Source organism: Monodon monoceros, unplaced genomic scaffold (assembly GCF_005190385.1).
Source record: "Monodon monoceros isolate NGI ecotype Baffin Bay Population unplaced genomic scaffold, NGI_Narwhal_1 Super_Scaffold_4, whole genome shotgun sequence".
Taxonomy (NCBI): Eukaryota; Metazoa; Chordata; class Mammalia; order Artiodactyla; family Monodontidae; genus Monodon; species Monodon monoceros.
This window is the reverse complement of record NW_021703781.1, coordinates 23,871,909-23,886,810: the sequence shown is the minus strand read 5'-3', so window position 1 is coordinate 23,886,810 and position 14,902 is coordinate 23,871,909. Positions and strand designations below refer to the sequence as shown.

At 52.8% G+C, this 14,902-nt stretch overlaps 2 protein-coding genes across 15 annotated transcripts in view; both read left to right on the top strand.

Moving 5' to 3' along the window:
* Window positions 1-6,141, top strand: part of CAMK2G (calcium/calmodulin dependent protein kinase II gamma) — a 54,298-nt gene extending 48,157 nt beyond the window's left edge. For 5 of the 11 annotated variants that reach the window (XM_029244834.1, XM_029244835.1, XM_029244833.1 and 2 more), the window contains 4 exons: window positions 1,257-1,332; window positions 1,700-1,794; window positions 3,271-3,515; window positions 4,135-6,141. In XM_029244834.1, coding sequence (XP_029100667.1) covers window positions 1,257-1,332; window positions 1,700-1,794; window positions 3,271-3,503 — 404 coding nt within the window. In that variant the 3' untranslated portion in view covers window positions 3,504-3,515; window positions 4,135-6,141. Of the gene's footprint in view, window positions 1-1,256; window positions 1,333-1,699; window positions 1,795-3,270; window positions 3,516-4,134 lie in introns of those variants that run through there. The other 6 variants (XM_029244840.1, XM_029244836.1, XM_029244839.1 and 3 more) reach the window with 4 other exon arrangements.
* Window positions 6,142-6,689: 548 nt separating this feature from the next.
* NDST2 (N-deacetylase and N-sulfotransferase 2) lies at window positions 6,690-14,864 on the top strand. Of its 4 annotated transcripts, XM_029245293.1 has the most exons (16): window positions 6,764-6,865; window positions 7,493-7,500; window positions 8,980-9,021; window positions 9,105-10,450; window positions 10,643-10,730; window positions 11,049-11,203; window positions 11,389-11,574; window positions 11,836-11,964; window positions 12,096-12,278; window positions 12,365-12,461; window positions 12,827-12,950; window positions 13,078-13,252; window positions 13,451-13,621; window positions 13,727-13,836; window positions 14,034-14,136; window positions 14,231-14,864. In XM_029245293.1, exons 4-16 carry the CDS (start codon window positions 9,446-9,448, stop codon window positions 14,354-14,356), a joined length of 2,652 nt encoding a protein of 883 aa, XP_029101126.1. In that variant the 5' UTR covers window positions 6,764-6,865; window positions 7,493-7,500; window positions 8,980-9,021; window positions 9,105-9,445; the 3' UTR covers window positions 14,357-14,864. The 4 variants fall into 4 exon arrangements, with proteins under 4 accessions (XP_029101124.1, XP_029101125.1, XP_029101127.1 ...); XM_029245291.1 differs by having other exon boundaries at window positions 6,690-6,865; window positions 7,493-9,021; XM_029245292.1 differs by lacking the exon at window positions 7,493-7,500 and having other exon boundaries at window positions 6,731-6,865.
* The last annotated feature ends 38 nt before the right edge of the window (window positions 14,865-14,902 follow it).

Sequence of the window (14,902 nt, the reverse complement as noted above, 5' to 3'; positions counted from 1 at the left end):
TGTGTGTGTGTGTGTGTGTGTGTGTGTGTGTGTGTGTGTGTGTGTGTACGTGTGCCTACCTGCTTGCCTTTAGAAAGTGGATAGAGCTCTGTGGTTCCCCTCACCTCCTGTTTATTCACCTAGAGCTGCCCCCATGGTGGTGCTGGTGGCTGTAGAGCCCCCCTCCTGGCTGTACCATTGGCTGCTCTGCCTTCTCCCAGTGGTGCCCCTTAGCTGTGCTGTCCTAATGCTCACATTTGTCTTGCAGCCTCTCGCTCCTGTGAGGAAAGGCTTGTGGCCTGGGCCAGCCTGGGGCTCCAGTCAGGGTTAGCCCGAGCTCAGTACGAGGCCTCCCTTACCCTGGCGGTGGCGGTACCCTCTGCTAATAGTGGCGCTCCCTGTAAGTGAGCTGCCTAGGAGAGCAGGATGTTACCAGCAGTCCCTTGGCTTGGGATTGGGGTTGGGGGCGCTCTGAGGGCACCAACTCTGCCTGCCTGTCAGTCTGAAGCTTGTCTTGGTTTTCCTGAGGGACACGTCCTGGCTTGAGAGCTGGTATGAGATTTAGAGCCTTTCCAAGGCTTGTCCAGGGTAAACGGAACTGTCTCACTGGTGAGAGGCTCCATTTAAAAAAGAGTGTTTGTAGTTCCAAGATCCTTTATCCCAGAAAAGCCCTGTGGAGGAGATGAGCAGGGTGAAGAGAATTAAGCATCCATCCCAGGGCTCTGTTCATCCTTTGGAGACCTCATCCCTGGCTAGATTCTGCTCTCAGGCTGGCTGTCGCCCAGGGCTAAGTTCTGGACCACTAAGTGAGGGCTGGGGGTGGGGAGGTGGTAACTGAGACCTGACTGAGCCCCTTCAGGTGAGAGAAGCAAGTGGGTGGTGGAAACAGCCCTATCGGGAGATGGTTCTTTGAGAGGCTAAACCTGCTAGGGATCAGATACACAGACTGAGGGCAGAATATTCACAATGTGTCAGGCTCCTCAGCTGCTAAAGACAAGAGTGTTTTCTGCATCCTGGTTGTTGATGGAGAGGGAGGCAAAGGCCAGAGGATCGTAAGGCGGGCTTTGGGGGGGGGTCGTTAGCTCTATGGACAACAGAGGGGGAATGGAGAGAAAGGTGGGCTCATCTTCCTGCAAAGGGCCTTAAAGACAGAGAAGACAGGGATGTCTTTGTCAGAGAGATCACAGGGGATTCTCTGAAGGATTGGGGAGGGCTTTCCGTCACTTGGGAGATTCCCAGTCTCACACGGGTAAATTGCTATATTTTTCCCCCCACAGTGCGAAAACAGGAGATCATTAAGATCACAGAACAACTAATTGAGGCCATCAACAATGGGGACTTTGAGGCCTACACGTGAGTAGAGACTTATTTCCTTGAGACCCAAGTCATCTCTCGAGGCCTTCCCTCCTCCCAAAAAGCAGCTGGGACCAGGGGTAAAGAGAAGGCTGGGCCTTGCACACAGTGTCTGAGTTAAACACCAGGCCCCTAGCCTGGGAGCCCTTCCAGGTAGACATCAGTGATTGAGCCCGCCTGTGGTGTCTGGGCCGTGGGCTGAAAGGGCAGAGCTAAGTGGCTTGGCAGGCAGGGCTCTAAGATCTCAGCCGTCTTGTCAGGCCCAGCCCACAGATAACTTGCTGCGGGACAGACACCACTGATGGGGAAGAGAGACGAGTAATTCTCATACAAGACTGATGGGCTGCTTTTTTTTCCCCCCCTGCAGGAAGATTTGTGATCCAGGCCTCACTTCCTTTGAGCCTGAGGCCCTCGGTAACCTCGTGGAAGGGATGGATTTCCATAAGTTTTACTTTGAGAATCGTGAGTGGGTTCGTGCTGCTGAGATACTCCTGCCTGCCCCTCACCCCCTTGCCTCTGTCCCCACTCACCTTCTCCTCTTCCCAGTTGCCCGCTTTTCCCTTACTGGACCTGCCTGCCGCACCCTGGTCTATGTGCTTGCCCCCTTGGGCCCTGAGGATGGTCTTCAACTGGCACCTTCAAAGGGCCGTCTCCACAGCCCCGCCTGCCCCTCCATTCTGCAGCTGCCTCGTGGCAGTGCCAATGCCAGTTGCCATAATCAAGGCCACTGTATTTCTTTAAGCCTTGCCTTGTTCCAAGACGATTGGAAACCATGCGAGGTTAGGTTGAAATGATCTCAGCTCTGTGTCTGCAGGTTTCAGAATAGAGGAAATTAAAACCAGGATAAGAATGTGCAAGCAAGTAACAGGGCGCTGTTGGTGACTGTGAGATCGGAAGTTGTGGCTAGGGTCCTCCTAGCCGCGAGGGAGACAGGAGTCCTGGCTGGGAGCCAGGGGGGCAGGGTATATGCTCTGGACAGTTCCTGGAAGTCCCAGAGGATAAGAAGCTGATTCATCTCCTCCTCCCATCTTTCTTTCCACTAAGACCGTCCCCCTTCTTATTTTTTTCTCATCTTTCCCACTTTATCCTGGGAAAGGATCCTGCCCTGGATTTTATTTTCTCACTATTTTCTCTACTAACTGCCATCCTCTCCATGTCTTAGCTGCAGTTATAAACCCTAGGTTATCTAGGTAATTCTGTCAGCCAGAAGCAATTCCAGAATTTATAGAAGCTCTCCAAAAGGTCTCATGTAGCCCCTAATATTTGAATTGAAGTAAAATATGAATCTCAATAAAAGCAACACAGTCCATAGTGTTTGCTGATAATGGCAACCCATCTTCTTTTGGTTTTCCCCCAGAGGACCTGAGAACCCTGGGAATATCCTGAGCTTGGTGCTTTGGTGACTTTTTTTTTTTTTTTAACTTTGGATCTTTTTAAAATCAGAAATCAATTTTGAATATTTTAAGTTCTTGATTTTGCTCTATAGCCCTAATTAGGGACAAGCCAACCCTTATGAAATCTAAACCCACCTATTAGGGTAGAAAGATCATCATAGGCTTTTGTTAAGATAGTCCTGAGTTCAAATGTTGTGTGATTTGGACAAATTACTTAACCTCCTTGAGCCTATTTCCTTCTCTTATAAAGAAGAAAATAATATTGACCAAGGAATATGACTCATGCGTGTAAAACCCCCCAGCACAATGTCTGATTTAAACAGTAGCTGCTATTTTCATTGTTCCACACCTTTCTCTTCCTTTTGAATAATCAAGACTAATCTGATGGGGTTTCCCAGCCTCTGGAAGGTGTATGGGGACTTGGAGACTCACAGAATGGTTACTGGAGCGAGGGTGAGACTTGGGAAGTGCAGGCTGGGAGGAAAATGCCAGTCCCCAGGCCTGACACCCTCCTACCTACCCCACCCTTCCCTGCCCCCTACAGTCCTGTCCAAGAACAGCAAGCCCATCCACACCACCATCCTGAACCCGCACGTCCACGTGATTGGAGAGGACGCGGCTTGCATCGCCTACATCCGCCTTACCCAGTACATCGATGGGCAGGGCCGGCCTCGCACCAGCCAGTCAGAGGAGACCCGGGTCTGGCACCGCCGGGATGGCAAGTGGCTCAATGTCCACTATCACTGTTCAGGGGCCCCTGCCGCACCGCTGCAGTGAGCTCAGCCACAGGTGCACCTGGTGGGGGGTTGGGGAGCGGCTGGGACAAGTGGGGTCAGAGGAGGAAGAAGAGGTTGAGAGGTGGCATTGGGGGAGGATACATGGGCCATCCCAGAAGAGTAGTGAAGGCTGGACAGTGTGGTGGTTGTAATAAATCATGCTCTGAAGTCAGACAGACTTGGGTCTGGCTCCTTGACTCCAAATTGGGTGACCTTGGACAGGTTACTTCCCCTCCCTAAGCCTTATTTTCCTCAGCTGTCAATAAGGAAGAAGGAGGGACTTCCCTGGCGGTCCAGTGGTTAAGACTCTGCCCTTCCACTGCAGAGGGCTCGAGTTTGATCCCTGGTTAGGGAACTAAGATTCCACATGGCTGCAGTGCAGCCAAAAAAAAAAAAAAAAAAAAAGGAGCGGTGCCTACCTCCTTTGTTGTGGTGGGGATTAAATAATATACTTGTAAGTAAAGCACTTAGTAAGCAAATGTGAGGCAGTGTTATGTTTAAATACTAGCTTCTCCCCCATCCTCCACCCTCTCAGGCAGACTTGACCACGTATGTAGTGTGTTTAAGTCTCTGGAACTCCTCTATGTGGATATTGTCCTCTGTTCTGTTACCACGTCTGTTCTGTTTGACAGGGGCATAAGGAGATCCCAGCCGGAGGTCAAACCTTCGCAGCCAGTGGCTCTGGAGGGCCTGAGTGACAGCGGCAGTCCTGTTCGTTTGAGGTTTAAAACAATTAAATTACAAAGCGGCAGCAGCCAATGCACGCCCCTGCATGCAGCCCTCCCGCCCGCCCTTCGTGTCTGTCTCTGCTGTACCGAGGTGTTTCTTACATTTAAGAAAAGAAGATCGTTTAAAAAAAAAAATGGGATCCATACCGTGATGCGTTTCAAAACCACCAATAGCCCTTGGGCTAGCAAGAAGGCAGGAGTTTGTGTGATGCCCATCCTGGCACAAGCAGTGGGCTCACCTACCAGCCCTGAAGAGGTGAGCTTAGCCTCTGGCCTCCATGGACTCAGGGGACCAGGCAAGAACTCTGACAGAACTTTGGGGGCTGTGATGTGATTACAGCCCCTGAGGTGGCCTACCTGCCCCAGGTCTAGGAATGGACGTCTTCAGAATTTGTATACACGCCTAGAATGAGGCTGATGAAGAACATCATGGCCAACAGACCTACTTGGGAGAGAACGCGGAGCTCCCAGCCTGCCGTGGAGGCAGCTGAGAAACAGTGGGCTCAGGACTGAGAAGCAGGGCCCGGACATTGCTGTACTGTACCATTTAGTATAGACGGGAAGAGAATTGGTGCTGCAGAAGTGTGTCCGCTACAAAGCTGATGAGAAACCTCGTGTTAGTCTGACATGCACTCACTGACTCATCCATTTCTATAGGATGCACAATGCACGTGGGCCCTGCTATTGAGGCCCAATCCTTGCAGCTGGGAAGTGGGAGGGGTTGCCGCTTTGCTTCGTGTTTGTTTTCTTATAACTTAGCAAGGAGAGAGCCGGGCCTTGGTCTTGGCTCCCCCTGCTGCCTTTGGCAGTTCTGTTTCCGTGCTGATTTGGATCATCTTTGTCTTGCCTTTTCATGCTGGTGGTTCCTGTGCTGACCCTCATCTGGACCTGGGCCCTCTGCCAAGTGCCCCTGTGGGATGGGAAGAGTGAGGCAGTGGGATTGAGTGATGGTTGTTTCTATGCATTCAGGCTGCCCTCGGGGCTGCCTCCCTTACTCTTCCCTTGCTGCACGCCCATCTCTTTTCCTGTCTTTGAGATTGACCTGACTACTCGGGCAAGAAGAGGTATCCTCTACAAAGAGACCTCTTTACTGACCAACTGAAGTATAGACTTAACTGCTGGACAATCTGCATGGGCATCACCCTGTCTCTCACCTGCATGTACCCAAAAGAGATGTCCAGAGCCAAGGCTCCTACATTCATTGTCCCTCTCTGTGCTCAAGGAGTTCCATTCCAGGAGGGAAAAATTTATACTCTAAGCAGATAGCAGAGAAGATAATGGAGGAGCAATTGGTCATGGCCTTGGTTTCCCCCAAAACAACTGTGCAGACCTGTCTGCACAAATGTCTGCACTACTGGGGGATAGATGGGTAGGCCCCAGCTCCCTGGACTGCCTTAAGGAGTCACAGGACCTGGGAGAAGAGGCAAAGCTACAGGTTTACCTTGGAGCCAGGTGAGAAGAGAGCAGACTCACAGGTGCCGGTGCTTGGATTTAGCCAGGCTCCTCTGAGCACCTCCTGCATGCCCCAGCCCCTGGGCCCTAACCCTTTCCTGCCCTGCAGCCTGCAGTACCAGCACGCAGACACCTTCACCACAGGGTTTGGTTTTGCTGGCTTGAAGACAAATGGTCTTAGAGTTCATTAAGACCCATAGCTTCATATGGCTGCTCCAGCCCCACTTCTTAGCATTCTTAATCCTCTTCTGGGGCTAATGTCAGCATCTATAGACAATAGACTATTAAAAAAAAAATTACCTTTTAAACAGGAAATGAGAAGGCATTTGATGCAGAATTTTTGCATGATGACATAGAAATAATTTAAAAATAGTGTTTGTTCTGAATGTTGGTAGACCCTTCATAGCTTTGTTACAATGAAACCTTGAAGATATTTAATAAAATAACCTTTAAACACTCCATTGTGTTACTGCTGTTGGAGGCTTATGGCCGGAGGCTTAGATTTAACAGCCTGGGTTTCAAGGCTTCAGGTGGAGAGATGTACCTTCTCCCACCCCTTTTGGGCTCATTTTAGAATAAGACTTCCTCATAAACTGATCAGCCTCCAATTAGTCTCCCGGTCTGCTGAGGCGAGTTTGGAGCAGGGGGAAGAACTCGGGCCCTTAGCGGGTGAGCTCTGAGTCTCGCCCCGCCCCCGGGCCCCGCCCGCGTCCAGGACAGCTCTCCCGCCCCTCAGTGGGCCGGTCCGGCTCCCCCTCCGCCGGGCCGAGTGGAAGAGCCCACACCCTCGGCCCGCCCCGGCTCCGGGACCCTCGGCGCCGACGCTAGCCGGACCGTGCCACTGCGCGGGAAGGAGGGGGGCGCCTCTGCCGGGGCGCTCGGAGCCCGCCGTCTATGAGGCTGCGGCTCGGCCGAGAGCTGCGGAACACCGTTCGGCGGCCCGGCACCTCGGCAGCGCGGCGGCCCGGCCCGGAGGCGGGGGGGACCCGAAGTGGGGCCGCGAGTGGCTGCGCGCCGCCTCCCCCCCGCTGGGAGCGGTGGTTGGGCCCGGCTGCGGCAGAGCGTTCGCTCGGAGATGGCGGAGCCGCCGCGACGCAGCCCGAGGCCCCGAGAGCAGGGAAGCCGGGCATCCCCGGGACGTGGCGGAGCCCGGGGACAGCGGGGACGCCGCCCAGTCCGCCGGGTGAGCCGCCCTCGAGGAGACCCCCTCTCAGAGTGTGGCCCCCAGCCACGGTCCCCGCAGTTCTCCCCTCACAGACTTCCCTCAGTGTGGCCACGGAAACCTCCCGCAGGGGCGTCCCCGGCCGCCCCTCGGGGCGGCCTGCGCTCCCCTCCCCCGTCCCTTCCGCGGGCCGCCCTGGCAGTGGCCTCATTCCCCTCGGCTCGTCCCCTCCGCACGGGGCTCCTCCTCCCCTCGGGGCTCCCCCCAGCCCGACGCCCGCCCCGATGTCCCCGCAGATTCCTCCACGCGCCCCTTGCCCCATCCCCTTTAATGCTTCACGCCCGACTCTCTCCATACCCACCTGTAAGCCCATGTTCCCACCAGCAGGGCCCTCCATCCGCGACCCCCGTGTGCCAGCCCCCCACGCCCGTGTCGCTGCTCTGTCCCCCTCCTCCCGCGGCATCTGCAGTGCTGGTCTCCCAGCGCGGGGCCCACACCCCCGCCTTCCCCAGCACCCCCCTCTGTTGCTCTCCTCCTGCTGCGCCCGCACCTTTAGCCCCCTCCCCGCCGCGGTCCCGCTTCAGCATTTATCATCCCACCCCAGTACTCCCTCATCACCCCTTTCCTGAATATTGCTGCTGCTTCTAGGTTCGAAGGTAAAATGCAGTGGTTAAGACCAGGGCTGGAGCCTGACAGGCCTGACGTTGAATCCCATTTCCTCCACTGACTGAGCTGTGTGATCCTGGGCAAGTTGCTAAGTTCTCTGGACCTCAAATTAGTCATATGTAAAATGGGAATATTAGTTACCTCTTAGGGCCGGTGTGAGCATTAGATATATGGAAAGTTCTTAGAAGAATGTCTGGCAAAGTGTAAGCCCTCAGTAAATGTTAACTTATTCTTAACCTCGTGGGTGATACACCTCCAGTATCTGCTTCCCCACAGTGACTTCTTCTCACTACTGTGTTTGCCCCAAAAAGTTTCCTCTGATTCTTAGGATTCGTCCCTTCCCATCACCATTTTGATCCTTTCCCAGCTCTCTTTTCACGCCGATTAGTTTTACCCAGGCCAAAGCAGAACTGTTCTTAAGTTGTCTCTCTCAGTTCTGAAGGACCCCATCTCTGCTTAATCACCCGGAGACGTGTATGTGTGTGTGTGGGATGTGTGGTAGAGAGAGATCTCCAGCCACTGGCCTTACTTCGAGTGACTAAGGTGGGGAGAGTGACGGTAAAGCTTCTAGAAGTAGTCTATCTACTTAAGGAAAAAAGTCTCCGGAATTAGGTCTCCTTAAAACTATTTTCTGATCCGACTGTTCTTACTCCTTCTCTATAATTGATTGTATACTACTTAAGCTCCTGTTGCTCTCTGTCATGCAGCCCCATTCAGTTCGCTCTGTTTTTGTAACAGGACTCAATCCCTCATGTCTCTCCAGGCTAGCTCAGGACCCTTCTGAGCTGTTCAGGGGTGAGGGTGTAGTACCACCTAGGCTAAGTTAGGAAAGAGAACTGGAGTGGATAGGGAGACAAACTCTGGACTCAGCTCTCTAGCTTTTCTTAGGTGCCAGTGATGTGGCCTGCTCTGGGGCTACATTGTTATCACCCCTCTTGACACTGGCACAAGTGAAATAAAGGGGAGGGATGGGTAATTTTTCACAAGCAATGGAAAAGAGAATCCCCAGGTTCTGGATTTGGAAGGTGATAGAATGATTAGCTAGCACCATTTCTCTTCCCTCTTGAATTTCCCCACCTGACTGCAAGTTCGTTAGTGCCGTTAGCCTGTGGTGTTGGGTTTGATAGATGAGGAACATTAACAGACACATGAGTTTCCTCTTATCTGATATTTTGTTGGAGCACGGGACTTCTGGGGCTTTCCGTCCCTTCTTCACGGGATGAACAGAGCTCCTGCTGGCTGACCAACTGCTCTGTCACGGGTTGGGAACTCCTTTCAGAGCAGGTTCATTTTCAGCCTCCTGGGCTGTTTGGCCTCTTGTCGATGGGAAATTTGTTCCCTTCCAGACCTTGGATATACTGCTTCAATTCTGAGCTTAGCTCAGGGGGGAGAATTTAGACCGTATTCTAAGAAAGGGAACAGGCTGTGAAGCTAAAGTATGAGACTCAGATTATGTTGTTCTTCTACAGGAGCTTTTTTTTTTGGAGAACAAACCATCCTGTGAGCAGGAGGTAAGAGAAATGGGGTGAAGAGGGGAATGGATTAATGACACAGTTTCAAGGAGAGAAGTAACCCATTGATTTCTGTCTTACAGATAGTGAGGGCAGAGATTGTGAACTTTGCTGACCTCTGATGTGAGGAGCTCAGCCGGGACCAAAGGTGGAGCCTGGCTAGATTTGCATCCTGAAGCCATGGGCCAGTGGGCCATGGTGACCTGAGACCAATGGACTCTGTCCAGTTGCCCCCTGTTGCCCCTTCTACCTCCCCTATCCTATACTAAGGGGACTTGTTTCCACCTTTTCAGGGAACTGACCCTGCAGGAATCCCTTTCCCCTCTTTTCATATCCTTCTACCCTCCCAAGAGAGCCTCAGCCTATAGAACTCCTACCTCCCATCCCCTAAGGTGGTCCCCATCCCTGCCTCACCTCCCCCGCCATGCTCAAGCTGTGGAAGGTGGTACGCCCAGCTCGGCAGCTGGAACTGCACCGCCTCATACTGCTGCTGATCGCTTTCAGTCTGGGCTCCATGGGCTTCTTGGCTTACTACGTATCCACCAGCCCCAAGGCCAAGGAACCATTGCCCCTGCCCTTGGGAGACTGCAGTAGTGGTGGGGCAGCTGGTCCTGGCCCTGTACGGCCGCCAGTCCCACCCCGGCCCCCCAGGCCGCCAGAGACAGCACGAACTGAACCCGTGGTCCTTGTGTTTGTGGAGAGCGCATACTCACAGCTGGGGCAGGAGATTGTGGCCATCTTGGAGTCTAGCCGTTTTCGTTATAGCACTGAGCTGGCACCTGGCCGAGGGGACATGCCCACACTGACTGATCATACCCGTGGCCGGTATGTCTTGGTCATCTATGAGAACCTGCTCAAGTATGTCAACCTGGATGCCTGGAGTCGGGAACTGCTAGACCGGTACTGTGTGGAGTATGGTGTGGGCATCATTGGCTTTTTCCGAGCCCATGAGCATAGCTTACTGAGTGCCCAGCTCAAGGGCTTTCCCCTTTTTCTACATTCAAACTTGGGGCTCCAGGACTACCAAGTGAATCCTTCTGCCCCACTACTGCATCTCACACGCCCCAGCCGCCTGGAGCCGGGTCCACTGCCCGGTGATGACTGGACCATCTTCCAATCCAATCATAGCACATATGAACCAGTGCTTCTTGCCAGCCTTCGACCAGCTGAGCCCCCGGTGCCAGGACCCTTGCCTCGCCGGGCCCGGCTTCCCACTGTGGTACAGGACTTGGGGCTTCACGATGGCATCCAGCGGGTGCTCTTTGGCCATGGCCTCTCCTTCTGGCTTCACAAACTCGTTTTTGTCGATGCTGTTGCGTACCTCACTGGCAAGCGCCTCTGCTTGGACCTTGACCGTTACATCTTGGTAGACATCGATGACATCTTTGTGGGCAAGGAAGGAACCCGCATGAAGGTGGCTGATGTTGAGGTCAGTCTTTCTTTTTCCTGACTCATTTCTTTCCTTAGAAGCTGTTTCAAGCTCTGTCCTATCAGACTCCCTTCCTTGATTCTGAGCTTGTCATAGGTACGCTCCCTACCCTTTCTAGGCAAGAAGAATGCTACTTCTCATTTTTCTCCTTCTTAGTCTCCTGATTTCTCATGTCCCTGCTACTCTTCCCAGGCTCTGTTGACCACCCAGAACAAACTCAGGACCTTAGTCCCCAACTTCACCTTCAACTTGGGCTTCTCGGGCAAGTTCTATCATACGGGTGAGCTTATTCCCCTGCTCCTTCAGTGTATCAGTCTTAGTTTGATCTGTCTCTTCACTGTCCATCCTCCTGGGCAGACAGGTTGGAGAAAAGGGGCAAGGTTTGGGGTCAGAATGCTATGAGGAGCTAGCAGTGGGTATGAATTTAGGTTAGCATGGGCGGCTGGAGGGCAGGTTGGCAATCGGGAAAATAGACAGTCTTAGGTGGGCAGAGGTCAGCAATGTTGTCCCAAGGATGGAAAGTGGTCAGTGTTGTTACAGAACAAAGGAGGGCACAGGGGCTGACCGGCTGTGGTCAGTGGTCAGTGTGTGGTCATAGGGACAGAGGAGGAGGATGCAGGGGACGACATGCTGCTGAAGCACCGTCAAGAGTTCTGGTGGTTCCCCCACATGTGGAGCCACATGCAGCCACACCTGTTCCACAATCGCTCCGTGCTGGCTGACCAGATGAGGCTCAACAAACAGTTTGCTCTGGTGAGACCCTTGGATCTCTTCCCCATACTTTCTCCCAAAGATGATGCTTCCTTCTCAACCTTACCCTAATGGGGTACCCTTTCCCCACCCTTTCCCTTTTACTTTCTGTGGAGGCATCCCCACCCTCTTTACCCTCTACTCCCCAAACCTCACCAGGTCCTGGTGAGAGTCTCTGCCATTCCCAGGAGCATGGGATTCCCACGGATCTGGGGTACGCTGTGGCCCCCCACCACTCCGGCGTGTATCCCATCCACACACAGCTCTATGAGGCCTGGAAATCCGTGTGGGGCATCCAGGTGACCAGCACTGAGGAGTATCCCCATCTCCGCCCTGCCCGCTACCGCCGTGGCTTCATTCACAATGGCATTATGGTGAGGGACTCCCAATACGGACTTGAATCAAACTCCCACATTTGGACAGCCTCCAACCTGCATTGTCCAAGTTCATCCATATAATAAGGGGTAGAGAGATGAAAAGTCATAATGCACATAGTAAGAGCTTTGTTGCTGTAACTTCAGACTGAGTCCTCTACAAACCCAGGGAATCCTAATGCCTCAGGTCTTTTGTCCTTAATCTACTTCTCATTCTACCTTTCAAATCTCATCTGTCCCTGTTTGTTCTTTTCCCTTCAGGTGCTGCCACGGCAGACGTGTGGACTCTTCACTCACACGATCTTCTATAATGAGTATCCCGGAGGCTCTCGCGAACTAGACCGGAGCATCCGAGGTGGAGAACTCTTCCTGACAGTGCTGCTTAATCCGGTAAGGTGCCGAGAGGAAGGGCTAGAAGATTGGACAGCCAAAGTGTTTGCATACTGAGACTTTTGCTCACCAAGCCCACTTCTGAAGTGGGGTAGGCTCTCCAAATCTGACATGCAGGCACCCCCTTTCAGATCAGCATCTTTATGACTCATCTGTCTAATTATGGAAATGATCGGCTGGGCCTGTACACCTTTGAGAGCCTGGTGCGCTTTCTCCAGTGCTGGACACGGCTGCGCCTACAGACCCTTCCTCCTGTCCCTCTCGCACGGAAGTACTTTGACCTCTTCCCTCAAGAGCGAAGCCCCCTTTGGCAGGTATAGGTGGAGCTCAGGCTGACCTAGAGATGTGATGGGGGTGGCCGTTGAGGAAAAGATTATCTGATTCTTGGCCTCACCTTCAGAATCCCTGTGATGACAAGAGGCACAAAGATATCTGGTCCAAGGAGAAAACCTGTGATCGGCTCCCCAAGTTCCTCATTGTGGGACCCCAGAAGACAGGTGAATCATCCTTAGGCAACTTCTGTTGCCTTGCCTTAAACCCAAAGAATTCTTTGGCCAAGGAACTCCCTTCTCATACCCACCCCTCATTAATCCAGTCCCTTGAGTGATTCTTAACCTGGTTATACATCAGAATCATCTGTTGAGTTTTTTTGAAAGACCCACAAGTGATTCTGATGCACAATCAAGGCTGAGAACTACCATTTTAACCCTTCCCTGGGCCTCTCTCAGGCTTTCCTTTTCTCGCTCTAGTTTGGCCAAATGGTATTTTACCACCCAGAGTGATTATTTTCTCACCTCTTTCAAGCTGATGTTGTTGAGGTGGATTCTCTCCCACAATGGCCTGGACTTTCTCTCTCATTTAGGGACCACAGCTATTCACTTCTTCCTGAGCCTGCACCCAGCTGTGACTAGCAGTTTCCCGAGCCCCAGCACCTTTGAGGAGATTCAGTTTTTCAGCGGCCCTAATTACCACAAGGGCATTGACTGGTGAGACCTGGAATGCTTCTCAGGACACTCCCTTCCGCTAAAATACCCCATTCCAGCTTCTCCCAGCACAGATGTCCGGCCCCTTCACTCTGCAAATTCTCTGCCTCTCCTCTCTACTACTTCCTAGGTACATGGATTTCTTCCCTGTCCCTTCTAATGCCAGCACTGATTTCCTGTTTGAAAAAAGTGCCACCTACTTTGACTCAGAGGTTGTACCACGTCGGGGGGCTGCCCTCCTGCCGCGAGCCAAGATCATCACTGTGCTCACCAACCCTGCTGACAGGGCCTACTCCTGGTACCAGGTGAGCCTGAAGCTAGGCACACATCAGAACTTAAGAGAGGTGGTGACTGCTAGAGAGACAGAAAGGAATGAGGGTAGGGAAACTAAGCTAGTGCCTTGGGGAGGGGTGCCTATGCTGTCTGTTCACTAGACTAAGAGGAAGGGCAGAACAATGCTGTCAAATCACCAATTCCTTGCCTTCCTGTTCCTTGTCCTTCAGCATCAGCGAGCACATGGAGACCCAGTTGCTCTGAACTATACCTTCTACCAGGTGATTTCAGCCTCCTCCCATGCCCCTCTGGCACTTCGCTCCCTACAGGACCGTTGTCTTGTCCCTGGCTACTATTCCACCCATCTGCAACGCTGGCTGACATATTACCCCTCTGGACAGGTACAGTTCCCCAGTAGCCCACATGGGGGTCCCCTTCCCCTCCTTTTCCCTTCAGCCCAGAGGCTTCTAAGGAATACAGAGGGAACCACATCCCTGTCCCTTTAGTTGCTGATTGTGGATGGGCAAGAACTGCGTACCAACCCAGCTGCCTCAATGGAGAGCATCCAGAAGTTCCTGGGTATCACACCCTTTCTGAACTACACACGGACCCTCAGGTGGGAGAGCATGACCCAGGGGAGGATGACTCGGGGGGAAATGGGGAAGCAGGTTGACCGTGTCTGATTGGAAGAGACATGGATTTACCCTGTCTTGCAAGGAGAGACATGTGTCCCTCTGGGCTGGGAGAGGTAGTGTACATTTATGAGGCTTGGATTTCTTTTCTGTCACCTAATGGCCTCTTCTTGTTGAGCAGGTTTGATGAAGATAAGGGATTCTGGTGCCAGGGACTTGAAGGTGGCAAGACTCGTTGTCTAGGCAAGAGCAAAGGCCGGAAGTACCCAGATATGGACACTGAGGTAAGCAAAGCCAGGGACAGGGTATCCCTTTCCACCTGTAAGATCTGATTTTGTCCACTCCTTACCATTTCTGACTTCATTTTTCTCCTGTTAGTCCCGCCTTTTCCTTATGGATTTTTTCCGGAACCATAATTTGGAGCTGTCGAAGCTGCTGAGCCGGCTTGGACAGCCAGTGCCCTCGTGGCTTCGGGAAGAACTGCAGCATTCCAGTCCGGGCTGATGTATCAGCCTCCCGTACCAGCAAAAGCCCCCTTCTTCCCTAAGGGGCAAGCCCAGAGCAGGGCCCACAAGGGGGATTAGAGTGGCCTGGCCCCTCCCCCTTCTACCTCAGTGGCCTCGAGGCCTGGGATGGCTAAGAAGGGAAGGGCATCCCTTTCCCATAGCTCTGGGGTCTAATAAAGGGGCTTCCCTTGATACCCCACAAGATGGTACTAGGCACCTTTGGCCCATGGTCTTGGAAGGTGGGGGGGAAATGAGAGGGTCCAGGCAGGGTGTAGAGGAACGTATTAATCCAGTGCTTTCCCTCTTTATCCCCAGCAGTGTAGCTATCTATAGTGGCCGTGGGAGGGACCCCTTACTGTGGGATCAATGGGATCTACCTGTGGCCCGGCCTCTCTAATGTCATTCACATTGAATGGGGATGAGGTCAGACGGTGGCTCATAGAGCTGAATATGAGCCCTAGCTGTGGGCTAGAAATCAGTTTAATAAACATCCTTATTTTTGTGTTTTGTCTGCCTCACTGGAGTGGGAGAAACCTAGAATAAA

What these genes read in the sequence shown, in the direction of transcription:
- NDST2 (XM_029245291.1), top strand. Translation starts at nt 9,446, where the DNA reads ATGCTCAAGCTGTGGAAGGTGGTACGCCCAGCTCGGCAGCTGGAACTG. An exon ending in TGTGGGACCCCAGAAGACAG is followed by an intron (nt 12,462 to 12,826) that starts GTGAATCATCCT and finishes TCTCTCATTTAG; the next exon opens with GGACCACAGCTATTCACTTC. An exon ending in CATATTACCCCTCTGGACAG is followed by an intron (nt 13,622 to 13,726) that starts GTACAGTTCCCC and finishes CTGTCCCTTTAG; the next exon opens with TTGCTGATTGTGGATGGGCA.